Source organism: Malania oleifera, chromosome 9 (genome assembly GCF_029873635.1).
Source record: "Malania oleifera isolate guangnan ecotype guangnan chromosome 9, ASM2987363v1, whole genome shotgun sequence".
NCBI lineage: Eukaryota > Viridiplantae > Streptophyta > Magnoliopsida > Santalales > Ximeniaceae > Malania > Malania oleifera.
In genome coordinates, this window is record NC_080425.1 from 87,097,718 (window position 1) to 87,125,368 (window position 27,651).

Here is a 27,651-nt window from a genome sequence, read left to right on the forward strand (position 1 = left end):
TGATCCACTCCGGTAAACTTGTAGAGAACTTCGCCAGGAGCGTAAGTGGCTTCGGTTTGTCGATCCGGCGTAAAACTAGCCCGGAATCGAAGAGAGAGAGTCGTAGGAGAGAGAGAGAGAGAGAGAGAGAGAGAGAGAGAGAGAGAGAGAGAGAGAGAGAGAGAGAGAGAGAGAGAGAGAGAGAGAGTGAGAGAAGAGAGAAAGCACGCCCACCAAAATCCAAAATTTGATTTCCAAAGCTTCTTAAAGAAGCTTGTGCTAGTTTATAAATATATATAATAATAAACCTTAAGTAAAGTAAAGTAAAGTAAAGTAAAGCTTCTTTAAGAAGCTTTCATACTTTATATATATATATATACACACACACACACACACATATCTATATATATATATACATGCTTTAATATTTATATATATATATATATTTGTTCCTTATCATACTATTCATTTTACTTGTTAATTTAATTAATTAATTTTATTTTATTATTATTTTTTTAAAAATTTTATTTTTTTCCCGGTTACTACAGAAGCTCAGGAGAGCTGAGAGGAAGAAGGGAGGAAGAAAGAGAGAGAGAGAAAGAGAGAGAATTGTAACATTTTTCGGCGAGTTAGTGAATTTTGGTGTGTGCTCCGTGGATGTAGGTTATTATTGACCGAACCACATTAATTTCTTGGTGTCACTTTGATCTGAATGCTCACAGGTTCCTAACAAGTGATATTAGAGTACGGTTGGAGCAGAAAAGCCAGATTAGAAGTGATCCCAAAATTTAGAGCTCTGTCCAGTAGATCAAAACTACGTTTTGAGGCCACCATCGCATTCAGCTCGCCGAGACGAGGAGAAACGTACCATCCAAAGCTCTAAAGGAGTTCAGACAAAGCCGCATGCGCCCCCACGCGCCTTGCCGGAGCAAGATGCCTCTCCACGCGCCGGCAAATAGTCCCTCATGCGCTGCACACAGTGCACGTGTCTTCTTCGCCCGTTCCATCTCTACCCGACCCGATTCATCCCAGACCCGACCTGTAAGGTGACTCAGACTCGGGTTGACCTGAGATCCGATCCACGACCCACATCCGACCCGCCTTTTCAGAACCGGCCATGCCAGCTTCGCCACGTCAGCGAAGGCCACGTGATCAGTGGGCTCCACCCTACCATGTCAGCTCCACATCATCAGGGGCCCTGTGCCACATTATCAATAGGGCCCACCTCTGCCACGTCAGTAGGTGGACACATCAGCACCGCCACGTCAGCAGTGCCACATCAGCAAGCTTGACCATGTTTGACCAAACTTTAACTGAGCTTTTCGGAGTAGTTTTGGGTCAGTTTTTCGAGCGAATTGAACCATTTCCAGGGTTTTCGATCATTCCGGATCCATCCATACTATCCATTTGAGCTAATTCCATCTCTAGATTAATAAATCAAGATTTCAAATGAAAAGAGCTCAAAAATCGAAATGTTCAACGGAAACAATATCGATTTTTGGAAGATGCAGATAGAGGATTATTTGTTTGGGAAGGAATTGCACTTACCGTTGAAGGATAAACCAACATCCATGAACGAGGATGAGTGGGAGTTGCTTGATCGAAAAGCCCTCGGAGCCATCAGAATGACGTTGTCGAAATCTGTGGCGTTCAACATCAAGTAGATAACATCCACCAAGTCTCTTATGGATGCTCTCTCTAATATGTACGAGCAGCCTTCAGCCATAAATAAGGTACATCTCATGAAAAGATTATTTACAATGAACATGTATGCAGGTGAGAATTTTAGCAGACATTTGAATAACTTCAATGAGTCGTCTGATCAACTCGCCTCAGTCGGGATAACGTTTGATAATGAGATTCAGGCTTTATTGATTCTCAGTCAGTTGCCTGAAATTTGGAATGGTGTCGTCACTACCATCAATAGCTCCGTAGGAAAATCAAAGCTTGTATACGATGAGGTTGTCAGCATGATTTTGACGGAGGAAATAAGAATGCAGCTGAACCATAGCTCCAATTCGAGTTCAACCTTGAACATGGAGAGTCAAGGCAGAGGAAATAGGCATGGACGATCAAACAACCACAGCAGACCTAGGCCCAGGCGGTGTCAATCCAAAAATCCTAGAGGTACTCAGGACATAGGTTCCCAGAAGACAAAAGTTATTGAGTGCTGGAACTGTGGAAAGACTGGTCATTTCAGGAACCAGTGCAGGAGTCAAAAGAAAGAATTCGAGACGAGGGCAAAAACAGAAGCAAATATTGCTTCTGAGAATAATGAGATGTTGATATGCTTTTTGGAGAGTAAGCAGAAGTCTTGGGCCTTAGACTTTGGAGCCTCATTTCATGCCACATGTTGCAAAGATTGCCTAGAGGAGTATACACCAGGTAATTTTGGTAAGGTGTACCTTGGCAACGATCGACCTTGCGACGTAATCGGTAAGGGAGTTGTGAAGATCAATATAAACGGGTCAGTATGGAAGCTAAAGGATGTTAGGTATATTCCAGACCTGAGAAAAAATTTGATCTCAGTGGGTCAGCTGGCAGATAAGGGATACACGACGAAATTCATTGGCGATGAATGGAAAGTTTCAAAGGGTACTAACGATTGTGTGAGGTAAGAAAAGCGGAACACCTTTTCTAACCTCTAATGCCTCCATGTCTATTTTAGTTGCTGCAGGAAATGGTGACAGCAACATCTGGCACCAACGACTTGGTCACATGAGCGAGAAGGGACTCGGGGTGATACACTCAAAGGAAAAATTGAGTGGTCTACAGTCAGTGCAGGTTGACATGTGTGAGGATTGTATAGTCAGGAAACAGAAGAGGGTTAGTTTCCAGATAAACACCCATGAATGTGTTGGGACACATCAGCAGAATACCAAGAATCCTTAGGTGGAGGAACCAGTGGAGCAGATTGTCGCACCCCATCTCCTACTCTAGCTCTGGAGCTTGGGAGAGCTACTTGGTCACATATACCAGACATAAGGTATATTGATTACTTACTTCTTATAGATGGAGGAGAGCCTGAATGCAATGATAAAGCATGTCAGGTGGCAGATATAAGCAAGTGGGAGCTTGCGATGAAGGATGAGATGAAGTCCCTCACCTCCAACAGAACGTGAAAGTTGCCCAAAGGCTTTCACAACAAGTGGGTGTACAGAATTGAAGAGGAGCATGACGGCTCCAGAAGGTGCAAGCCTCAGTTGGTAGTCAAAGACTTCGAGCAGAAGAAAGGGATTGACTACACTGACATTTTTACACTAGTTGTGAAGATGACAGCCATCAGATTAGTCCGCAGGAATCAAGCAGAAAGGAAGATGGTGACTACAGAGGGGTTGAAGTTGTGTTCAACTTCAGTTGGTCTTCATGTCTGAAGATACATATTATGAGCACATCATTTATTCATGATATTCTGGTTGAGGAGGTGTCTCTGTCTCCAAGTGGGAGATTGTTAGAGATGGAGTCAAGAGACAGCTGGAGATGACGCGTTGCTGAGTCAGAAAACGCGGTGGAATTATCTCTCAATTAAACTCTATATTATAAACTTCCAATTGTGATTAATTTGATTGTTTTGTATTTAATCATGATGTAAATTCCAAGCCTATATAAAGAGGGCTGTGGAAAGTGAAGAATATAGCACAGAATAGTGTAGAGATAGCTCAGAACAGTGCAGAGAGAGCACAGAGAAGCTCAAGAGAGCTGAGAGGAAGAAGGAAGGAAGAGAGAGAGAGAATTGTAACATTTTTCGGCGAGTTAGTGAATTTTGGTGTGTGCTCCGTGGACGTAGGTTATTATTGACTGAACCACGTTAATTTCGTGGTGTCACTTTGATCTGAATGCTCACAGGTTTCTAACAGCGGGTCATCATGAAAGGAGATTATGAATTCAAAAATGCCAAAGGTGAACCAGGTTGGGTGAGAAATCGTACTACAGACATAACAGTTTTGACTTAGCCTGATAGGCCAGCCATGACTAGGTCTAGCCTTCGGGTCGCACAACCCAATTGTGGGGGATTATACATGATGATATATGATAGTTCCAACAGGAAAATTCTCTCATATATATATATATATATATATATATATGTAGATTTATGAAAACATGATTAGCTATTAAGTTAAAGTATGTTTGAGTAGAAAATATGTATTATTCAATTATATAGGTGTGAGTTACGGATTTCAAATGCCTTTTCTATGCATATTGTGAAATTATGTGGTTATAATCATATGGTAGGCTAAAAAAATATGATTTGAAGGAAATTACATATTATTATTACTTATATTGGGTTCTCTATTTTACAAGTGTGAGTTTAATAGATAAATTAGTAAGTTGTCTTGTACTAAAACTCATTTGCCACATACTGATAATAATTTATTTTGTCTTATTAAAAAGTGTCTCAACCCATTATTATTTAATATTTTTCAGATATCATAAGGAGTATAACAGTAATCAGAGTAGCGCAGTGAAAGCATGAGTGGGATAAAAGGTTTTATTTAGAATTGTTATTAATTTAATTGTGTTGTAATGAGTTTAGAATTTTAGGAATGTTAATTGTGCCGTCTGGAAATATTGTTGTCACAAAGAAATAGTTTAGTACTCTAGTAATTTGTATTTGAGGTCTTCCACTATATGAAAATATTTATTACATGTCGTATCAAAGTAGTGAAATTTTCAGGTCGTCACAAATTTTGTATCCATACAACATCATTTGGTCACTAAACTTGATTTTTGAAATTGACTTTCAATTCTATTAGTTGGACTGACTTTCCATAATTCAGCACTTACTTTGAAAAATACAAAATCCATCTTCTCAAGTTTCAAAAATCACCAAATTAAATTCATATGTTCCTATATATGTTATATTTGAGCCTACCAAATTTTGTGATCATATTCGAAGTAGAAGTTATAAAATAAATTCTAAACCCAAGTCTAGTTGTAGCTCTAACAGCATACTGACAGCAAACCGACTATAGTTTCGAAAAATCAAAAATCATATCAAATGACTTCAGAAAATTCCGAGATTTAATCTTCAAGAATATTGATATATTGACTAGCAGCCCACCAAATTTTAAAATTTTTTGGTATAACCTTGGCTCCAAAGAATTCCTCATCTTTTAGGCGTTCAATATTTCAGTAAGGTTCAAAATATAATTTTTGAAAATTCTAAGGACTATATTAGGATACCTCCAAAATTCATAAATTGAACAACTAAAATAATGCTTATATGATAATAAAAATCAAAGCATAGCACCAAAATTTGATTTATAAACATACCTTAATTTAACCCTTCACGCTACAATTTCTTGCAACCCAAAATTTAATTCTCAAAATTTGGGACTCTCTTATTTTCTCTTTCTTTCTCCTTCTCTTCATCTCTTTCTCTCCTTCACTTTATCCTTCACTCCCTCTTGCAATTCATATGTATAGCACCCCTCCCCCCTTTATATTAATGTGCTAAAGCACATTAATGAGGGGATAAGACACATTTGTGAGGGGATAAGACACATTAATGGGAGGATAAGATACATTAGTGAGGGGATAAGACACATTAGCGAGGAGATATGGTAAATTAATGAAAAGATAAGATACATTAATGAGAGGACATGTGTCACCCATCCCTAAACTAAGGGGACCCATATTAACCTTGTATCAATTGTCTTTATCATATATATATATATTGAGGTCACTACAAAACAGTAATTCATTTTTGTTTAATGGGCCAAAGACATTGAATTCTTTTTAGTTTTGTATAAAGACTTAGACATTTGAACAAATTTTAATATAATTTTGTATTATATTTTTATCCAAATCTAACACATTCAAATCTAAAGTTTCTTCAAACATAAGATAAGTGTTCTAAAAATTTAAATGTCAAAGAAGGTTCATAAAAATTTTAAAACCTAAAAGGGAAGGTTGGCATCTTTAAGCCAAACCAATAAAAGTAAACATATAATATCAATGACAATCACAACAACAATGATTATTATTTTTAATTGCAATAATTAAAACTAATATTATTGAAGTATAAAAATCAATGATAATGTAAATTTATTATTATTGTTGTTGTTTTTTGTTAGTAATAATAATAGCAGCATTAGTAGTGCATAAAATTAGATGATTTTATTCAAGAGTAATTATAAAATCTATTAATTACAAAATATCATGTTAGCATTTGGATCCACAAAAATTTAAAGTATATTTAGTGTAATTATTAATAATATGAACAATGATTTAAATCAATATTTCGGACTATCACATAGAATCAAAAGGAATTGAATAGTTGTGTAAAATTAGTAGCCAATAGGCAAATGATTGTTTCGTATTATACTGCCTTTAGGTATTATTATTAACTTCAAGTAGGTAACAAGCAAATGATTTATGAACTCTACGACTTCGTATGGATTTAGAGAATATTAGGAAAAAAAAATGAAATAATTAATTTTTGCATGTCTTACTTATTAACGAAAGTGAAAAATAAAAAATATAATAAGTTAATTTTAATTTTATACATCATTAGCATTTTAAATTTTCTTGGTTTTTAATCAAGATAAATTTTATTTTTAACTGTATTCGAAAGAAAATAAATAGAAAATGATTTTTTTTTTCAAATTTTTTCTCCAATAAAATTCTTAATCCAACTCGATGTTAAATCCTACTAGTATGGTAAGCACTTATTCACATACTTGTCGAATGTTTTGTCTTGTATTTTTAAAAATTTTCTTTTAAATAATTGAAAAACATCACATTATTTTTTAAAATTTTTCATGATTTTTGTGGTAAAATTAGAGAACCTATTTTTATGATTTTAAAAATTGTATTTTTAATATTAAATATTTAAAATATAAGATGACATTTTATAATTTTAAAAATAATTTTCCACAACTCCTTAAGTAGAACTTTCCAACAAAAATATATGAATCTTTCTTGAGATTTTTAAAATATAAAAAATCTTTAAAGATATTTTTAAAATGTCATACTTTTCTTAAAATTTGTTAAAAAAATATAAATTTTTTATTAAAAAAATTATCGTTTTATAAAATATAAGGGGAGGATTTTGATTTTTAAAATAAAATTTAGAAAAATTTCTAAAATTTTTGAAATCTCATGAAAGATATTTTTTTTATTAAAATCTAGTACAATTTTTGAAATCTCATGAAAGTATTATTGTTTTTATTAAAATCTCTGTTGGGTATCTTTATTTATTTATTTTTATTTTAAAATAATTAATTTACCTTTCTGTAAAATGTAAAGGGAGGGAAATTTTTGCCTCATTATTTATTTATTTTTATTTTGAGATAATTAAAAATCTTTCCCGTAAGCGCGCTAGCACTAACACAGTGTCTCGTCGTGAACTCGGGTGCTTTCTGCGTTTGAATCAGATAGCAAAGTTGTCTGCAATGGACACCGACGTGACAATGGTCGCGGCCGGCGAAGGTTCCAGCAGCGCCGGACCGTCTTCGGCTGTCGTTGCATCCTCGTCCTCTACGAAGAAACCCAAGCGCTTCGAAATCAAAAAGTGGAACGCCGTCGCCCTCTGGGCCTGGGGTCTGTCAAACCCTAACCCTAATTTTTCTCTCTCCGCCCTTATTCATATGAACGAATCAGTTGTTTAACTTTTGCAATTTGTTGTGTTTTCATTGTTTAAAATATTTCTTTACTTTATTTGGTTGGTGTAGATATTGTTGTGGACAATTGTGCGATTTGCAGGAACCATATCATGGATCTCTGTGAGTATATGATTGCTTTTTCCTTTGTATTCTTTTTTATTAATTTTCTATTTTCTTATTTGATTGGTTGAATTTTGCTTGTAACTCTTGGGTCATTTAATCGTGTTTGGTTTGGCAGGCATTGAGTGCCAAGCAAATCAAGCTAGCGCCACCAGCGAGGAGTGCACCGTTGCTTGGGGTACGCTTTTTTTCTTAAAAAAATTAAACTATATCCGATGTTCGAGCTTCTGGATTATTAATTCTTATTATGATGGTTTTCTTATACAATTGTGTTTGACTTACACTAACCCCCCCCCCCCCCTTTTTTTTTTCCCTACTTTATGGTTTTGTTTTATCATACCAACTGGTAGTCAAGTTTAGACAATTTTCTGCTAGTTTAGCCTAAAGTAATTCTATATTTTCATCATAGAAGGATCTGGTCCCTCTCTAAGGCCTCAAGCAGTCGGTTTAACTGTTTAGATTGTGACGTTGATATTATATAAACGTTATGCAAATATCAGATACAATAGAAAGCATGGTAGAACTTCACAAAGTATTGAAAAGGCACTCTGCAAAACAAGGTTTGTATTTCAATTGGTCCTGAAGAAGCAGCCAAACTAGCAGCAACAAGGGCAAGGCTTCTGTTTTTTTTTTCTGCAATTCAGTTGACTGGTGTGGTTTCTGAAACACTGCTGTTGTGGTAGTGGAACTTAATTGTGTTTTACACTTTATGGCATCTTAGGTCGAAGGATTTCTATTATGTCAATTCTTACATTTTCCTCTGTTTATCTATGTTGCTGATTGATCAAGGGCAAGACTTCTTTATTTCAATTCAGTTGACTAGTGTGCTTTGTCTCCTGAAACACTGCTGTTGTGGTGGTGGCAATTTATTTGTGTTTTATACTTCAGTGTCTAAGATGGATGGATGGGTTTTTATCATTTCTGGTCTTGCATTTTCCCCCTGTTTTCTTATGTTGCAGATGGCATATTGATTTTTTAAACTATTTTTAGTATATAATTATTTTCTAATCATAACTACAGGCTCACGAAATGTATTAGATTTTTATTCTGGAGAGGAACAAGACTAAGGTTTGCAAGTAATTGACATGATAAGGATGCATGTTTGAAAGTTGGTCCAATCCCTCTCTCTCTTTCTCTCTCATGCCATGCGTGTGTGCACACACACATATAAATGTAGTTTTCTAATCCAAAATGCCTTATAGCATAGATATGTGTAGAAAATATATTGTTCTTATATGTGATTCTCATTTTAGATGTCCTTACACAAAACCTCAGAACTGAATATTTATGAAGTGGATGTGTATTATTAAGATCAAACAAATATATATGAATCCAAGCTATTTTGACTATCTTATGTACTTGGATAGTACTGGGACTATACTGAATATCTGATAATTTTGTAACTTGAACTCCCACTGCCTCTTTATGGAACTATCCACTTATTGGATTAGACTCAAGAAGTCAAAGGCAGTGAAGTGTTAAATACAATTTACTTGACAATAAAACTTCCCGAGACAGTCAACTGAATTAGTAATATAAAAATAATAGACTGATTTTTCTACTCAGTTGATCATTGGCAACAAAATCATGTGTTTTTATTTGACTGCGTGTCTAATTCCCCAACTCTGAGGCTGGTTAGAATTAGATAGCTGCAACAGTCCTTATTGAGTCATGAACAAGGATGGACTGTTCTGACTTCTTGTTTGAGGAGATAAACATTATAATTTTATTTCCAATAAGGACGGCTCCTTGCTTCAAAGCAGAAAGCAAAGCAAAGTTTCCATTGTTCATCTGGCTGCTGATTTTGATTAGGCGATCTTCTTTATCAGCCCGCCTTCAACTACCCCATTTTTTCTTTTGCACGGCATTTGCATAAAATTTACACCATCATCTCAGGGGAAAAGTCCTATAAATGATGCAAATTTTGTATTTGGCATGTTTCATTTTCTTTATCTTGAAGGATTATTTTGTGAGCATGGAAGACTTTGTGATGTAATCAATGTCCTAATCTTTTAACACACCACCAAAGCCCGAGTAAAGGAGGGAGGGTTGCATTAGGTAGCTAATATCCAGCATAAAACTTGTTAGATCACTATGATATGAATCCTTATTGATTATTTGTTAGCTGTCCCCTACGAGCAACGCGTTGCACTTATATCACCGGGGTGCAGCGAAAAATGGGAAGGGTGGGCTGGGTTGTTGCCCTGAAGCAATATGTTGTGTTGTTGCCTAGACACGGTGTCAAATATGCGAGGGTTCTTGCTTGATTTTGGATGGATGTGGGCAGGTAAAGAAGTTAGTTCAGGAGACTAAGATTAGATTAGCAACTCCAAATAGAGGGACAACGATTAGATTAGCAACTTGGAATAGAGAGACAAGGATTAGATTGACAACTTGGAATAGAGGGACCCTTATGGATAAAAACATGAAGATAGTGACACAATGATTAGAAGAAAAACTTATCTTATCTTCCTTCAAGAAACTAAGTGAGTAGATGAGATAGTTAGAGAAATTGAAAAATTAGGATCTAAACTTTGGTACACTAGAAAAGAAAAACATAAGAAATGATAGTTGAACAAAGATTAAGGCGTTAGTGGGAATGCATAATTCCTAAAAGGCGTACACCTCAGGGGAGAAGGCGTACGCCTTAGGTGTAAAGTCTCGCCTTTTTACACCTCAAATGCCAAGGCGTACGCCTTTCGGAATTCTTGGTTTACAACATAAATTAAATAAGGCAGAACCCAGAATGCCTTGAAAGCCCTATCCTCCCTCTCTTCCACGAAGCTTCCTTTGTTCTGCTCACTCGACGAAGTCTCCAACGGGTTTTTTCCTCAACAATTGCCTCTACTCTATCTCTGACGATTCCTCCAGCACCTCCTCTCTCTTTGACGACTCAACGGCTGCTTCCAACGATTCCTCCAAGCTTCTCGTCTCTCTACGACGAGTCAACGTTCCCTTCCAAACTCTGATCTGCCTTTGACGAATCCTTCTGACGTATTTTTTCCCTTCGACGAACTCTTCGGAGCTGTCATCTCTCTGCAGTGACCCTCTGCAGTCTCTCGCCTCTCTCCGCGACCCTCTCGTACTCTCTACCTTTGTGTTGATTGCAGCTGGCTTTTAGAAATTAGAATCTTGAGACATTTTTTAATTTAAAATTTTCTTATGTCTCATGCTTATTTTTTTAATATATATTGTTTGTGTTTGTTAGTTAAAAGTTAAAACTTGAAATTGGCCTATATGATATTTAAAATTATATTTTTATATTTTTCTCTAGTATTTTAAAATTTTTCGCATGTTTTTATTATATATAAATTGATTTTATTTATTAATTATTTTAAAAAAATATATTCCCAAAATACTTACCCCTCAACGCCTTAAGGCTTACGCCTCACCTCATGGCGGGTAAAACGCCTCGCCTTACGCCTTCACCTTTTAAAAAACACTGAGAAGATTAATGAAAAAGTTTAGGGAAAAGAAAAGGGATTTGATTTTTATTGACTTTGAGAAAGCACATGATAGGGTACTTAGGGAAGTTTTATGATGAGTTTTAGAAAAAAAGGGCATATGTAGTAGCTATACTAATTTCAATAAGGATATGTACAATGGAGTAATGACTAACATTGGGACTACAAGTGGAGAGGCTAGGGAATTTCAAATCATAATAGGTGTATATCAAGGATCCACTTTGAGCTCTTATCCTTTTCCTCTAGTTATGAATAAACTTTCTAGGAGTATCCAAATGAGGTTCCATGTTATATGTTGTTTGGAGATGATATTGTCTTGATTGATGAAATTAGGGGTAGAGTAAAATCTAAGTTAGAATTATAGAGAGAAGCTTTTGAATGTAAAGGTTTTAGAATAAGTAGAAGTAAGGCAAATGTATGAAATGTAATTTCAGTCATAGTAGGAGGAATATTGGAGAAAAGGTTGAACTTGATGGTCAAAAAATCAATAACAATAGTAGATTTCAATACATTGGTTCTATTAAGCAAGTCGAAGGTGAAATTGAAGAAGATGTAATGCATAGAGTTAAAACAAGTTGGATAAAATGGAGAAGTGTTTCGACTGCACTATGTGATCGTAGAGTACCGTTACAACTAAAAGGAAAGTTATATAGGACGGCCGTGAGATCAGCTATGCTATATGGATCAAAAAGTTGGGCGACTAAGAAACAACATATCCAAAGAGTAAAAGTTGCCGAGATAAAAATGTTAAGGTGGATGAGTGGTATAGTATTACAAAATAAACTAAGGAAAGAACATATTTGTGGTAAGTTAGGCGTAGCTCTTGCTGAAGATAAGATAGGTGAGGAACAACTGAGATGGTTTGGGCATTTGCAATGTAGGCCAAATAGTGCACCAATGAGGAAGAGTGAGTTAGTTACCATGAGAGGCAGTAGAAGGGGAAGGTGTGGACCTTAATTTGGAATGAGATAGTGATTAGGGATTTAATAACCTTGAATTTGTCGAAGCAAATTGTCCATGATCGTATAAATTGGTGGAAAGGGATTCATGTAGCTGACCCCACTTAGTAGGAAAGCTTGGGTTGTTGTTGTTGTTGGAAGGCTTTGTGAACAACTCACCCAATTGCTTTGTATTATCATAGATGGGAATGTTTATGACCTTTCCGTTGTCTTGTACTGTGGATGGAATGGGTAAAAGATAGGGGTTTGGGATTGACTAGAGCTGGCTTGAACAAGATAAGTTCCATGTAAAATATTTTAGAGATGGTCTGTGTTGTAGGGTATGCATAGAAGTTAAGAGTGCTCATTTGGCTGCATCATATGCTTTAACATGGTAATGGATTTATGCGGGTCCTAAGTGATGTGGGTTCTTTACTCCCGTCTGGGTGTCTGGGGTGAGGATCTCACATGGTTAGTCAAAAGATGGTCATGTTTGGCTAACCAAGTAGAATTTTTAGTTTCTGCATGATAATTTTACATCTACATCTAGGAAGTCGTGGCCATAAACTTAATTCTTGTGTAAAATCTGAAAGCTGTTCTAGTTGTGTTTGTATCAAAAGCTATTCTAGTTGTGAAGTACTTTTTTTAAACTGTCTCTAGTCTGAAAATGAATGATGGAAAGAGTTCATTGTTCCAGATGACTTGGCTTTACTTGGGATTGCCTTTGGTAGCCAAATTCAAGGAGAAAAGTTATCTGAGATCCTGTGATTGAAAATTTTGAAAGGAGGCTAGCAGGGTGGAAAAGGCATTTATTATCAAAAATAGGCAGCTTGACTTTGATAAAATCACTTTGTCTGACCTTGCAAGTTGCTAACATTCATTTTTCTCTTACTGACCTTAGTAGCTCAGGCTCCATTTGGTTAAGGGTCCAAAAACTTATATCTAGATTCTTGTTTTCAGACATGAAAACAACAACTTGTATGATGCATATTTTGGATTAAAACATGCACTTGGATAATTAATTACTCCAAGAGATCTGCAAACGTCACTCCTGGACCTTAGTTGAAGAGTTTTGAGAAAGGCTTGTTCTGTGTGCTTTGCCACCCTAACTCTTAGGCTTTTCTTGTTCTGTCACTGGTAGGGATTCCTCAATGGTAAGTTCTGCTCATCTGGAGGTGGGTTTGAAGTTCTGGAAGCTTTCTGCTTTGATGTTTACCCTTTTTTTGAAAAAAATAATTTTAAAATCAATTTTTGCTATTCTAATGTATTTTCTAACTTTCTACTTCTCAGAGAGTTGTATTATAATGCATTTTCTTACTTTCTACTAATCAGAGAGGTATGTGCATAAAATACAATTATTTTAATTGTTAAGTGCTGTAAGTTCAATTTTTTTTTTTTAATTTTCTTGATTTCTTTTATTTTATTTTATTGTGTGTTAGTTCTTTTAAACCTTTAATATTATATCTTATTGATGTATTGTTCTTGTATATATTATAGTCTCTATATTTTTTTGTTTATTGTTTCATTCTTGCTTGCTTGACTCTGTTTGGGAGCATTGGGAAAAAAGTACTTTTAGCACTTATTACTTAAAATAAGAACTTTTACAAAAAAAGTGGTATTTGATTTCATGACTTGTATTGTAACAAGTACTTATTGCAAAAGGTGCTTTTCTAGAACTACTTTTTTGAGAAATTTTTAAGTCAATTTTGAGAAGTAATGAAAGATATTTTTTTAGCCACTTAAGCGGCACTGTTCATAGGCCGGGTTAGTTTTGTAAATATAATAAATTTTAGTGGCAATTTTGTAATTTTTGAAATTATATTAGAACATAGTCATATATTATTTTATTATGTATTCTAACATATTGATTAATGATAAAACATAATTTAATTTTGGAATGAAGAAGAAGAACCATATATTAATTTAAATTAATATTAAATAAATTTAAAATATGAATTTAATTAATAATATTATTTTAAAATAAATTAATTTGATAATCATATGTTATAAATATATATTAAGAAAAATATTATTGGTAACTGAATATTATTTTATTTTTACTGAATAAAAATATCTAAATGTTAATTAAAAATAAGTTTAACATAATTATTAATTAAATAGTTAATTAGAAAACGTTACTGTTTTTAGTTTAAAAAATATATTAGAAAATAGTGATGTATTATTTTATTATGTATCATAACATATTGATTTATTTATAGAATGAACATAAAGAACCATTTATTAATTTAAATTAACATTATATAAGTTAAAATTTTTAGTTTAATTATTAATATGATTTATAACATAAGTTAATGTGATAATCATATGTTATAAATATGCATGAATGAGATTATTGTTAATTGAAAAATAATAATATTATATTACATTACTTAATAGCAAATTTTAAAAAATCAAAAATAATTAACATAATTACCAATTAAATTTTAAATTAGAAAATATATTATTTTTTATTTTAAAATATATTTAAAATAATCATATATTATTTTATTATGTATTATGAAATATTAGTTATTAATGAAATATAATTCAATTTTGGAATGAAGAAGAAACATCTATCTTGAAGGCACAAGCCATTCTGATTTAAAGCATGATCTGTCCGTAAAGTATCTCAGTTTTGTGTTTTGTGTTTTGTGTTGCTTTAATTGTATACATGTCATTTGGAATATATTTCGAAACTTTGTAGTTCTTACTGAACAATATGATTTGATTTTCAATTCCCAATTTCCCAGGGCTGGGATTCTGATTCACAATTCATATCTTAATTTGACTACCATGGCATTTTTTCTGTGATAATTGAAAATTTTCTTCCTCTTCTTCTGCACAAACCTGTTAAAACTCCCCAAAAAACAGCCCTCTGAGTTTACAATTAACACCCTCCATGGCTATCGACATCTTTCCATCTTCTTTTTCTTCTTCTGCTCAAACCTGCTAAAACTCCCTAGAAAACTGCCAGCCAAGTTTGCAGTTGACACCCTCCAATGCTATCAACATTTGCTTCTTCTTCTTTCTCTTCTCTAGCCCAGTGCCCAAAAATAGTCAGAACTGCTGCATTTTAGCAGGCGGTGGCAGTGAGGGAAGAGGTGAAAGGTGGAACATGACAAAGCAGAGAAGTAAGGGTTGGGGCTTTTGGATTGTACCCAAATTTATAGAGAACATTTAGAAAATAAAAATAAACAACAACATTAACAAGAAGCATTTAGTCCCACTAGGTGGGATTGGCTATATGAATCATTTTCCGTCAATTTACCCGATTGAGGGCATTTTCTTCCACTAACTTAAGAGATTCCTCACTACTACATTCCAGGTTATTTTAGGTTTATCCCTACCCCCTTAAATACCAGAAGCAATGACTACCTCACTCCTCTTCACAGGTGCTTTGCTCGACTTGATTTCAAATGCCCAAATCATCTGAACTGCCCCTCCCTTATGTTGTCTTCGATCGGTGCTATGCCTAATAAAACAACTCAAGACATAGGTGTGCTTTTTGGATGAATAACCTTAAAAGAAATTTGCAAAAAAAATGACCAATAAGCAAAGTTGATAGTGATAGTAGGTCATGATATTTGGGCTTCAAAATATGCAAAGTTTTGAGCAGCAGCAGCTTAATCCAAATATGTGTGCTGCTGCATAAGATTTAAAGTGAAGTATCGACAGGAGTTTTACTCTTGTGGAGAGCTTGAATGATTCAAGGAATTGTTTAGGGGTAAAGGCCAATCAAATGGATGTGTCAATGGAAGATATGTCAGATGAATTATTGAATATAATGATTTCGAAAGTGAGTTTTCCTGTGATGGTCATATATCATTAGATGAATTTCATGAACAATACAGGTGTAATTCAGATGTCTCCAACTCTGTGGGCAGTGCCTCCCATGGTTTAAGCGAAAAGCTGTTAGTATTCAGGTTGAACAGAAAATGACTGTTTTTATAGGGGATCGTATCTTGCCTGCTCATGTTTCTCTTAAGCAGGTGGTTAGTGAGGACAAAGAAGTCATAGCTCTTAGACAAGATGGGGTAGATGTTATCTGCCCCTTAGATCATGTGCTTAAGTTAAAGTGTGGCGAGTGCAAATTGAAATAGATTAACTTGAGCCAGCCAATCTTACTGTGCTCTACTAAGGATGATAAAGGGCTTATTTATTTAGTTATAGTTTCTTGCTTGTTATTTATTTGTTTATTTATTTTTGTATTGAGGAATTCTTTTCTGCTTATCATTATGTAATTCTTGCTTTTCTTTCCTTATAATTTCATTGGCTAAAAAAGTTAACAAATGCACTTTCTATGTGGTTCTTGTGTATTGTAAAGGGGAACCTTGGCACAAAATTAGAGTAGTCACTGTGTGACTTGGTGGTCACAGGTTCAAGGCACGGCAACAGCCTCTTGCAAAAAGCAAGATAAGGCCACACTATAGACCCATTGTAGTCTACCTCTTCCTGAGGCCACGCATATGTAGGAGCTTTGTGTACCAAGCTGCCCCTCTTTTCTTGCATACCAAAAGGGATTCCCATGGGGCAGTGAGGATGGAATCTTCAGATTCCAATTTTATTTTGACTAGGTGGGGATTGGAGAGTTATGTATTCTGGACCTTCACATCATGAACAAGGAACTTCTTAGGACATGGCTCTTTGAGGTTGTTGCAGTTAAAAAAAAACTTCTGGAGGGTTAAGGTAAGGGCTAAAATAGGAGGCAGTCACAATGGTTGGATATTTTATGAGAATTGGTAATCTGCTGGGTGGACTTTGGAAGAACATAAGAAGAGGTTGGGAAGAATTTTTTAACGGATTAACATTTGATGTTGGTGAAGGAAACTGATTCTACTTTTGGCTTTTGGAGTGATGTGTGGAATGCGAAGACACCCCTTAAAAATTAGTTTTCATGTATGTGTAGGCTGGCAACAAACAGAGATGTGCTGATTAACAGCTGAGATTTAAACTTCAGAGGGTTTTTTAGAGAATTGGAGATGGAAATATCCGTAGGTCTTGAAATTCCTTCAAGATAATGGGCTGAAAGGGTGGAGGAAGATAAAATCGTGTGGGCCCCCTCAAAGAATGGGAGATTGTTAGTTAAATCCTACTATTCTATGTTATTAAAAGGGGCAGAGGAGGTTCGGGTAGAAAGGTTTCTTTGCAAGGCCATTTGGAAAACCAAAGCTCCAGCCAAGATGGCTTTTTTTTTTTTTTTTCCCTCTTTGGAAACTGCTTGCACAATAAATCTTACTGTAATTTGATGAAAGGGGTTTATATACAGCTAATAGATGTTATTAGGATCAAGGGTTGGGTGAAGTTGTTTTGGTGCCTGGTTTATGCTTCTTAAGCTGGCCAGTGGGTGACAGCAGGAAAGAAAAAAAAAAAAGGTAACGAGAATTAAAGGCCTGGGAGGGTGCTGGGGGGTGCACAAAAAGAGACTGTTCCTTATAGTGTTTTGGCTTAGCTGGGGAGAGAGGAATCTCTGAGCTTTTGAAGGAGGTTAAAATTCCATGGAGAGTAGAATGATGCCTTTTATCCTACACTTTTAGTACAATTGTTCTTTTGTAACAGCTTTGGCTCTTCTATTGGTTTTATTGAGAGGTTCCACTGCAGTTTTTCTCTGGTTGGGAGTTCTTTTAGCTTTTTAATACAATACAATTCTCACATTTACTGAAAAAAAGTGTTCCGTAATTGAATTGATCAGGTTTGGGGGTTCCTTTGTGTTTGGTTTTAGATATTTTTGGTGGTTTGCAATTTACATTAAGTTCATCTCTTTTTGGGCTTGACAACTTGACCAAAAAAAAATTCCATTTAACTGGTTGGTGCATCCCTCAGTGCCTGAAGGATACTCTGGATTTACCCGCTCACTCACCATAGGCAGTCTCTTTTTAAATTTTAAACCAGCAAACTCTTTCCATCCACCTCTAGTATAGCAGATCCCCTATTGACAACATCAGATATGATAATTTGGGTATGAAAGTAATCAGGTGTGAGGATTCTCTATTGAGCATCAGAACCTGCCCCTTTTGCTGTTTATGGACTGCGGAATTATCTAGACTTTACTGCTAATATTGATTTGGAGCATTTTGGTACAAAGGGAGTAGGTGGAAATATAAGATATTACAAAGCCATAAGAGACCTAATCCTTCAGCCATTGGTATAGATATAGTTTTAGTTTTATATCTAGGTAACACATTCACAATTTGTTAATCAAGGCAAAATTTCTTTCTTTGACGTGAATGATGGGCAGTCCTGATATTGATACTAATTATTGGTAAGCTTAATTAAGGATTTTTGGTAAGCATCAGGAACATTTGGTGATCTCAAGTTTTAAATATTGAAGATTAACAGTTCTGCCCAAATTATTAGATTGATTGCTTAATTGAATGTCTTGGCAAGTGGTAGATGGCAAGGGCAATCTCTTCCATTTCTAGTATGGAAACTTCATGCATGCATTTGAGGATTGATGGATTACCCATTCTAGGGCGTGCCCAGTTGAGAGACATTTTGAAGGCTCTCCTTTACCGGACGTCCATTTTAGGTGACATACCAAGATTGATCCAATTTTGAAGCCAGCTAACATGAAGTTTTTGTTGGTTTGATGCCATACTGTTTCGAAATAATTGCAACTAGTTTTTGTTGAATAGAGCTTTAATTTGATGGATGGATTAGGGGGGCTTTGAAAAATTTTTCATTTGTCTGCAATCCCAATGGTGAGTTCATGGTGTAGTTGTCCATCTCCTGTGTACTAAAAAGAATCCTGTTCATGTTTCTGCAGGTGTATGCAATCATGCTTTCCACTTTCACTGCATCAGCAGATGGCTCAAAACACGCCAAGTTTGTCCACTGGGTATATATATTGTGGCACTACTATCTAATTTATTCATGGTTTGGCATTAGTTTCCATCAGATTTCACGGATTAAATCTTTTGAACGCATTCTTTTGAATCTTATCTTTGCAGATAATAGTGAGTGGGAGTTTCAGAAGTATGGGCACTAGTCGGCAACTAGCGGGGGAGCCGAATGACCTCGTATCACTGTGCTCTTGTTTGCAACTGTCACTCTTAAGTGAAAGTCTGGTGTTTATGTTTCAGCATAATATGTTCCAAAGTTTCTAGACAGCATATTGAATGTGAGTGATATCTCAGGTCAAGTTCAAGCAATGTGTGCAGTGTCCTTAATTTGGTTCTATGAAATTAGTTACCTAATAGAAATTGATATCTTAGTTGTTTTATTTTTTGTAATCAAATTGTTATGACTTAAAAATTCAACTGCATGTTTTACTTCAAATTCTACCACCATGCCAATGCTGGGTTTGATCGTTTCTTTGTGCAATGGGTATATATAAAAATATATATTATTTATTTATATTGTTACATGGTTGCATAGGAATAGGATTTTAAACCATGAGCTGGTTGCTCAACTTGTAGCCTCAGCTTTTTCGAAGTTCTTTTTGGACAGGAGCAGTGTTCAACTTCAACACCATGCCAATGCTATTGCCTGCAATGTTGGTCTGTGACGTGAAAGTAGATTTTACATAGATAAGGTGTGAAAGGGAAATATAGCATTGTAAAGCGGTGGGGAGAGGTGAAGGGAATTTGATTAGTTGGTCGACATGCATGTCCACGAACGTAGTTAAGGGTAGCTCATAATCCACTTGGCTGAAGGATGTGGTGGGATAAAAGTGATTGAATTGCTGCAGCTTGAAATATAAACAAGCTTTTTGTCATTAGTTACGCGAATCTATTATCACTAATGTGGGGATCATTTAATATTATTGTCAAAAATAATGAAAATAAAAATTAGAAGTGAAAATTAAAAATTAGAAATAGAAAATAAAATAAAAAAACTTAGTAACATGTTTGATTAATATTTGTAAAGTAAAAATGAAATAATTTTTTTATTAGAAATGCTCATTTTCATCTTTAAACCAAATAATAATTTTAAAAAAAATATATATTAAGTGTAAAATATGCAAATTAAAAATATTATAATAAGAATAAAGATTACTATAATTGTTTTATCTAATTGTTATTTTTTCAAATTTTCACTTTACAATAATAATATTGTACATGACAATTGAAAAATAGTATTTATAATTTTTTTTTTGGAAATTTTATTTTATTTTAATTTATATGATCATATAATTTCAATTAAAATTAAAAAAAGTGAGTACAAAATGATGACTTATTTAATAAAAAAAAAAACCTACCTTTTGAATATTAAAATTTTCTAATAACAGGTTATCAAAACAACTAACATCATAAAATCTAATTTTAGATTTTTTACAAATTGAAAATCGACGATAAAAATAGAAAATTGACAACATAAACAAATTTATTTTTATAATATGTTTCTCCCTTGTGCATAAAATAAAACAAAAATAGAAAAAAAGAACAATATCTACGGGTTGTTATCCGATTGAGAGCATTTTTCTTAGTAACTTAATAGTAATAATTTCAAGTTGTTTTAGGTCCACCCTTGTCCTTTTTAATACCAGAAATAATAATTAACTTACTTCTCTTCACATTTGCGCTACTAGATATGATATTAAGTGTCCAAACCATCTAAGTCAACCCTCCCTTGCCTTGTCTTGAACCGGTTCTATCCCTTGTTTAGTTGACCACATATCGTCTTATAGAACATTACCTTTAAATTTAAGGGTATTTTACGATCATAAACACATATGACACACTCCTCCATTTTATTAACTTGCTTTAATTGTATATATTTTGTCCTCCTCAACTTTCGCGTCTGCTTGCAATAATAGATCCAATATATTGAAATATATTAGTGTTATTGATTTCTTGATTATAAGTTTCAACTTGTTACCAATACTCCTTCTTATGTTACTGAAATTACATTTCATATATTTTATCTTGTTCTTATTTATCGTAAAACTTTCAAACTCTAAAAACCATTTATAAAAGAGTACTTTTTTTTTTGTAAAAGTATTAATCTGAAAAAGTACTTTTCTAAAAATAGTTTGAGATTATTTATTATAAACACTTCTCAAATGAATACATTTTTAGAAAAATACTTTTTCAAAGAATACTTTATTTTCTTGAAAAAATAGTTTTGAAAAATACTTTTTGACGTAAGTATTTATCTAAGTGTAAACCAAATATTACTTATTGACACAAGTACTCAATTTAAGTACTTTGTTTCAAACGAGGATTAAAACAGTTTTCCAAAGTTCTACTTTGATTCCACAATGTTCTTACTTTCATCGATAAAGACAGTATCATTTGCAAATAACATATTCCAAGGAGTATTATTTTGGATATTTATAGTGAGTTCATTAATAACTAAGGTAAAAAGATAAAAATTTAATATAGAATCCTGATGTATACCTATTATGATTAAATATTTTTTAAATTTTCCTCCTATATTCCTAATGTTAATCGTTGTTTTATCATACATATCCTTAATAAGTTCAGTATATTTATTGTAGACTTTTTTTTTTTTTCTCCAAAACCCACAAAAAAACTTTCTTATGTATTCTATTATAGGTTTTTCTCTAAGTTAATAAAAATTAGATGCAAGTTCATCTTCTTTTCTCTAAACTTTTTCATTAGTTTTCTTAAACGACAAATAACTTTTATTTTCGATCTCTCAGGCGTAAAACAAAATTAATTCTCTAAAACATTTATAGTTTATTCTTTATTCAATTGACCATTTTCCATAGTTTCATGGTATGACTCATAATCTAAATTTCATGATAATTATTGGAACCTTAAGTATCCCTTTATATATATATATATATATATGAAGATATTGAAGTGTTATTCCTCAATTTCTTTGACATTTTCTTGATTTTTATAATAGTATTAGAATAAATTAGTTAACCACATACTTTCTTTATTTCTTGAACATTTCTAAACTTCAAGTTGTATGTTATTTGGTCCTATAAATTTTTCGTTTTTCATTATTTAAAAGTCATCTTAGCTCTATAGACTTCAATTTTATTTATAAATTTTTTACTTTTTCTTTTTCGCATTTGTGACATCCAAACTTAAGTTTGAAGTCTGATTTTCATCATATAACTTGTTAAAATATTCTGATTTTGATTAAACAACTTATTTACACTTTATTTTTTTAACCATAACAAATTTATAAATGTTCTTTTTCTTCCTTTTGTAAATAATTTAGTACGAAAGTATCATAAGCTCAAAATATAAAAGTTGAAATTTCTTAAGCGTGCTGTCCATTTCTGAAAAGTAAGCAAAATGCTTTGACAAAAGGGGAAAAAAATGAATCACAGTGGAGCTCATATGGTGATCAATGCGTCGCGGGCCGCGGCCATGGTTTTTTTTTTTTTAAAAATGTTAAGTGGAAAGGAAAATTGAGCGTCGCCTGAGAGATTCGAACTCTCGCGGGGAAACCCCATGTACTTAGCAGGCACACGCCTTAACCACTCGGCCAAAGCGACACCTTTTGCTCTTATAACCAGAATATCTCAATTTAGAAAATAAATAAATTCTATCTTCGTGGAAAGAATTCTAAACTTGCATCAAAAGCCTACAAAAATAATTTAATTAAAATAGAAATCTTGGTAATATTTAATTTACTCCCAAAAATAATTTAATTAAAATGGAAATCTTGGTAATATTTTATACTCCTAAAAATGATGCTTATATTCCCATATTGGTGATATCAATTCACATTTGCCGTGTATGTGGTTGTGGGTTTAAATTTAAATAAATTATAATCAAATTGGGCTTTAATTTTGTTGATAAAATAAATAATTTTATTATTCAATTGTTAAGTTAGTGGGAAAAAAAATAATATTATTCTTGCTAAAATAACATCTTTTTACCCTTTATTCAATTAAGATGAAAAAATAATATCAATATATTTAATTTGCATGAAAATTGTGCATAACAAATAGTTTGGAACACTATAATTAATTAAGTATTTTTCTAAATTATTAGTACTTTATTTATTTTTATGTATTTAAAAATTTTTTAAGATAAATATAATGTATCATGGTTATATCAACTAGTTAAGTTAAACCAGTTACATCAATTGGATTCAATCAACTCCAAAATTGGTTGGTGTACAATTTTTTTACCGCTTAGATTATTAAAACATTGTACTTAATTATCTTTTTATAATTGATGAGCAAAAAAATGTTGTTTTTGTGCATAAATAAAATTTTAGGGTTTTTTTTTTCCTATGTAATTTTTAAAAATTCAGGGATTATAATGCCATACTTTGAAAACTTAGAGAGTATTGATAAATTTTACACTCACTTTATTAACACCTTTTTTTTTTGACAAATGAAGTTGTCAAAAATTAAATTTATTAATTGAACATTTTAGCTCCAAATAATAAGGGCCAAAATTTGTATCAATAAACTTTTTCAAAATTTATTTGAGCATTAAAAATATTATTGCATCTCTACTTTCTTTTTTTGATAGTTTCAAAAATTATTAAAACAATCTAGTCAATGTCAAAAATAAAATATCAAAAAAGATCTACTTTGTCATAATGTACTACCCAAAATCAATAATTTCAATTGTGACTTTACATCATTCTGTCATTCACTAGGCCAAAATATTAATTTTATTACATTCTTATGGCTACAAATACCAACCAAGTAACTTGAAATTAAGCAATTGAACATTCCCAGTTCCCCTCATTCCCCCAAAGGCCAAAGTGCCAAACAAGATTCTCATGAAAAGGAAAGGCAGCCCATCAATCTCCTCTGCTTTGTACAATAAATTGACAATTCAGAAACGAAAATTAACACATACCCATTTACCCCACCTACACACATTTCCTTCCAACCTCATCAGGAAGCTCAATCACTATCCGATCCACCCCTCTTTTCGATCCCCCACTGAAATTGAAGGTCCCCACTATCTACTTCCTTGGATTTTCACTCACATGGAAGCAACCCACTCCTTACGCCACCTCGCCGCAACTGGGCTCCTCACCAGATGCTTCCCGTCTCCCCACTCCACCGATCCGAACTGGTACGAATCCTCCCACCCCCTGCTGGAGAACGTCACCTCATACGACGCCGTTTGCTTCTCCGCGCTGAACACAAGCTTGCTCGGCGACACGGTGATCCCAACGGACGGTGGAGACCTCACCTTCACCTCGTACACCGCATAGCCGGAGCTCCCGACGTTCGTCACCGTCCTCCTGTATCTCACCACCCCATTGCTCGACTCGAAAACGACGGAGAAAGACGGATAGTTCAGATCTCCGGGAGTAGACAGATTCCGTGCACCGCAATCCACGCTAGCAGGCCCTCTCACGAAAACTGCTATTCTCCTTGAGTCGTATCCAACGGCGCAGAGGAATGCCACGTAGTCTTCGGTGGTGATGTCGTAGATCAACCCGGGGTCGAGGGCTCTGTTGGGGTCCACGTGTCCGGCTCCGTGAATGAACGGTGATGATTCCCCACCAGTGGCAAGGTCCGTAATATTGTTCCCCGAGTTGTCCAGATTATAGGCAGTTGTCATGAGGGCAGATTTTAGGGCAGCTGGTGTCCACTTCGGGTAGGCCTTGCGAAGCAAAGCTGCTAAGCCACTCACGTGCGGGCACGACATGGAGGTGCCTGAGATGATGTTGAAGTCGACCCGTCTAGGGTCGATATCCAAATCGGTTGGACCCGTAAACCCGGTCCAACCAGCCAAGATGTTTACTCCGGGAGCTATGACGTCCGGCTTGAGTATCTCCGCTGTGAGGTGGTTCGGGCCGCGGCTCGAGAAGGCAGCTATCCTCGGAGCCGAGGGAGATGCTCCGATCACAGTCCCGCGGAATACGATCGTAGCTGTCGGCGAAGGATCCCTTGCGGCGTAGTCTCGGATCTTGTCGCCGGCGAGTTGGCCCACCATCGTGGCAGGGATGAGATGCGAATCCGCGATAAGCTCCTCGCCGCTCCCCGCCGTGTTTGCAAGGATCATTCCGGCGCCGCCGGCGAGTTTCACAGCGCTTCCTTTCGCTACTCTCGCATTGCCTCCACGATAGCAGATTACGATTTTGCCCGCAACCTTGGATGAATCCAGGTTCCCTGTGTAGCAAAATTTACTACCGCAATCCCCAGCGTATACTAACTGAAGCTTGGAATCACCAAGCGAATTGCCGGAGTAGAGTGAAACACCGCCGAAGATTCTCCCGTCTCCTAGGACAACGTCCGCCGGAAACTCTCTATCGATCGTAGATGCTCCAACTGTTAAAATCCATGGCGCAATATTCACCGCAGTGTACGGATCGGGACCAGAATTACCTGCCGAACAGGACACGAGGACGCCGTGCTCCGCCGCGCCAAAAGCTCCGATCGCGATGGAGTCGTGATCGTACTGCGGGGCGAATCCAGTGGCTCCAACAGAGAGAGAAATCACATGGACGCCGTCGGCAATAGCTTGGTCCATGGCCGCGAGAATGTCCGAATCATAACACCCTGAGCTCCAACAGATCTTGTACGCAGCTATTCTCGCCTTGGTAGCCATGCCTCTGGCTTCTCCTCTCGCGTACTCGAGAAAGCTTGCGTTTCTCACCACAGATCCGGCGGCCGTCGATGCAGTGTGTGTTCCGTGACCTTCTGTATCTCTTGGAGATTTCGATTCCTCGGACTCATCGATAGGCTGGCCCGAAGCAGCCTCGTACCCTTTGTAGAACGCCCTCGCGCCGATGATCTTCCTGTTACAGGCGGAGGCAGGGAAATCGGGTGACGTCTCACAGATGCCTTTCCAACTAGAGGGAACCGGAGAGAGTCCATCATCGTCGAAGCTGGGACGTTCGGGCCAGATCCCGGTATCGAGGACACCGACAATCACGTCTTCGGCGTAGTCAGAGTTGGGCCAGAGGCCGAACGAGTCGGCGAGGCCGAGAAAGTGAGGCGTGCGCGTGGTGTGCAAGTGACGGACGCGGTCTTCGACGACGGAGAGGACGCCGGGAAGGCGGCTGAGCTGAGCGGCCTGGGAGGCGGAGAGGCGGGCGGAGAAGCCGCGGACAGCGCGGTCGTAGGAGTAAAGAAGGTGGGACGGCCGCGGCGAGGGACTCAGGGAGCGGAGGATGGAGGCGTACCAGTGGCGCTGAGAGTTGTAGACGGCGGGCCTGTGCGATTGCGCCACGTGGACGATGAAGGTATTTGATTGGTCAGAATGAGAAAATGTTGCAGGCACAACGAATAGAAGCAAAAGAAAGAACGATAGGAGAGAGTGAATGGCCATTGCTCTCTCTCTCTCTCTCTGCAATAATGGAGTGGACAACAGTTTGGGGAATCAACTGTATAGGACAGGTTATTCTGTTTATTTACGTTAATATCCCTATTACATGTGACCCTGCGTTACTTGTCATTCCCGGTAGTTTTTCTTTTCTCGTCTTTTTTTCTTTCTAGGCAATCAGGAGACAACTAATATCCATTCACTTTCACAGGTTTGAGGAGGTGCAAATTAGCCCCCCATAAGCATTTGAAAACCAAAGAAAAAGGTCCAACATATTTGCTGCCATTTCTTTCTTGTAGAGATACTCATAAATATTGATATTCTTATATTATTATATTACTATTGAGATACTTTTGTCAAAAGTTTTGAATTCAAAGTTTTGTAAAAGTTTTCTGACTTAGGTATCGGAATGATCCCTTGGAGTACACCCTGAGTCCTTCAAATTGGTTTACTTTTTTTCTTGGTAGGTAATCAAAGTCGTAATTAATGTAAATTCTCCTAGACAAATTTTGACAGCAACAGTGGACGTTGTTTTTGAGAAACATAGAAAGATTTCTTTTTAAAACTCAATCATAGTTGCAACATGCAATTTTGAGTCTAAACTTGTTGCTGGGATCAATTGCCCTAGTCACCTCACTCACCACCAATAGACAATTTGCCGAAAATTGTATTTTTAAATCAATTCATAACTTTCTAAAAGAGGTGGAAAACATGTTTAGCATTAACTTACAATATATATATAAAAAAAAAAAAAAAATTTAGAACATGGCTCAAGAGCTGATTGAATAGAAATGATACCTAAGGGTAAAGTGGTGGTATCACATGAAGCATTCTCGAAAATTTCATATCTGAAATAAAAAGTAGAAGGGGTCAATAATTTGGGCAATAACAAACAACGACCCCAAGAATTGAAAGAAAAACTCTAGAAAATTGATTAATTAGAAAAGCTGATAGAAGAAGTTCGCAACCATTCCTTAATAGGGGAAACCTCAACTAAATCTTCTAATCCTCCCTTTAACAAGGAAATAATGAAGATCCCTTTACCCAATAAATTCAAGATGTCCAACATAGAAGATATGATGGGTTTTTAGATCTTATGGAACACCTTGAAACCTTCAAAATGTTGATGCAATTGCAATGTGCACCCGATGCCACTATGTGCTGAGCATTTGTAGCAACCTTGAAGGGGAATGATAGAGTGATACTAGACATTGAAACTTAGCTTAGTTGGGTGTTCTCTAAGATGGAGTAGCAATTTGTGGGACATTTTGTTAGCAGCCAAAAAATGGCGAAGACTTCGACCCACCTTATGAGTCTTATTCAAAGAGAGGAAGAGACACTGAAAAAGTTCATATGCCATTTTATTAATACAACT

At 35.5% G+C, this 27,651-nt stretch overlaps 2 protein-coding genes and 1 non-coding gene across 5 annotated transcripts; 1 reads left to right on the forward strand and 2 right to left on the reverse strand.

The window, feature by feature from the left end:
* The first annotated feature begins 7,255 nt into the window (after positions 1–7,255).
* LOC131165092 (RING-box protein 1a-like) lies at positions 7,256–19,383 on the forward strand. Of its 3 annotated transcripts, XM_058122782.1 has the most exons (5): positions 7,256–7,524; positions 7,656–7,706; positions 7,825–7,884; positions 18,872–18,943; positions 19,056–19,383. In XM_058122782.1, exons 1-5 carry the CDS (start codon positions 7,377–7,379, stop codon positions 19,091–19,093), a joined length of 369 nt encoding a protein of 122 aa, XP_057978765.1. In that variant the 5' UTR covers positions 7,256–7,376; the 3' UTR covers positions 19,094–19,383. The 3 variants fall into 3 exon arrangements, with proteins under 3 accessions (XP_057978765.1, XP_057978764.1, XP_057978763.1); XM_058122781.1 differs by having other exon boundaries at positions 7,284–7,524; positions 18,872–19,383; XM_058122780.1 differs by lacking the exons at positions 18,872–18,943; positions 19,056–19,383 and having other exon boundaries at positions 7,284–7,524; positions 7,825–9,211.
* A 3,060-nt stretch (positions 19,384–22,443) lies between these two features.
* TRNAS-GCU (transfer RNA serine (anticodon GCU)) lies at positions 22,444–22,525 on the reverse strand. The gene has a single exon. It is a non-coding gene; the product is annotated as a tRNA-Ser (tRNA).
* Positions 22,526–23,643: 1,118 nt separating this feature from the next.
* Positions 23,644–26,621, reverse strand: LOC131165094 (subtilisin-like protease SBT1.4). Its single transcript, XM_058122783.1, has one exon. The coding sequence runs from the start codon at positions 26,280–26,282 to the stop codon at positions 23,982–23,984; it is 2,301 nt and encodes a 766-aa protein (XP_057978766.1). The 5' UTR covers positions 26,283–26,621; the 3' UTR covers positions 23,644–23,981.
* Between the last annotated feature and the right edge of the window lie 1,030 nt (positions 26,622–27,651).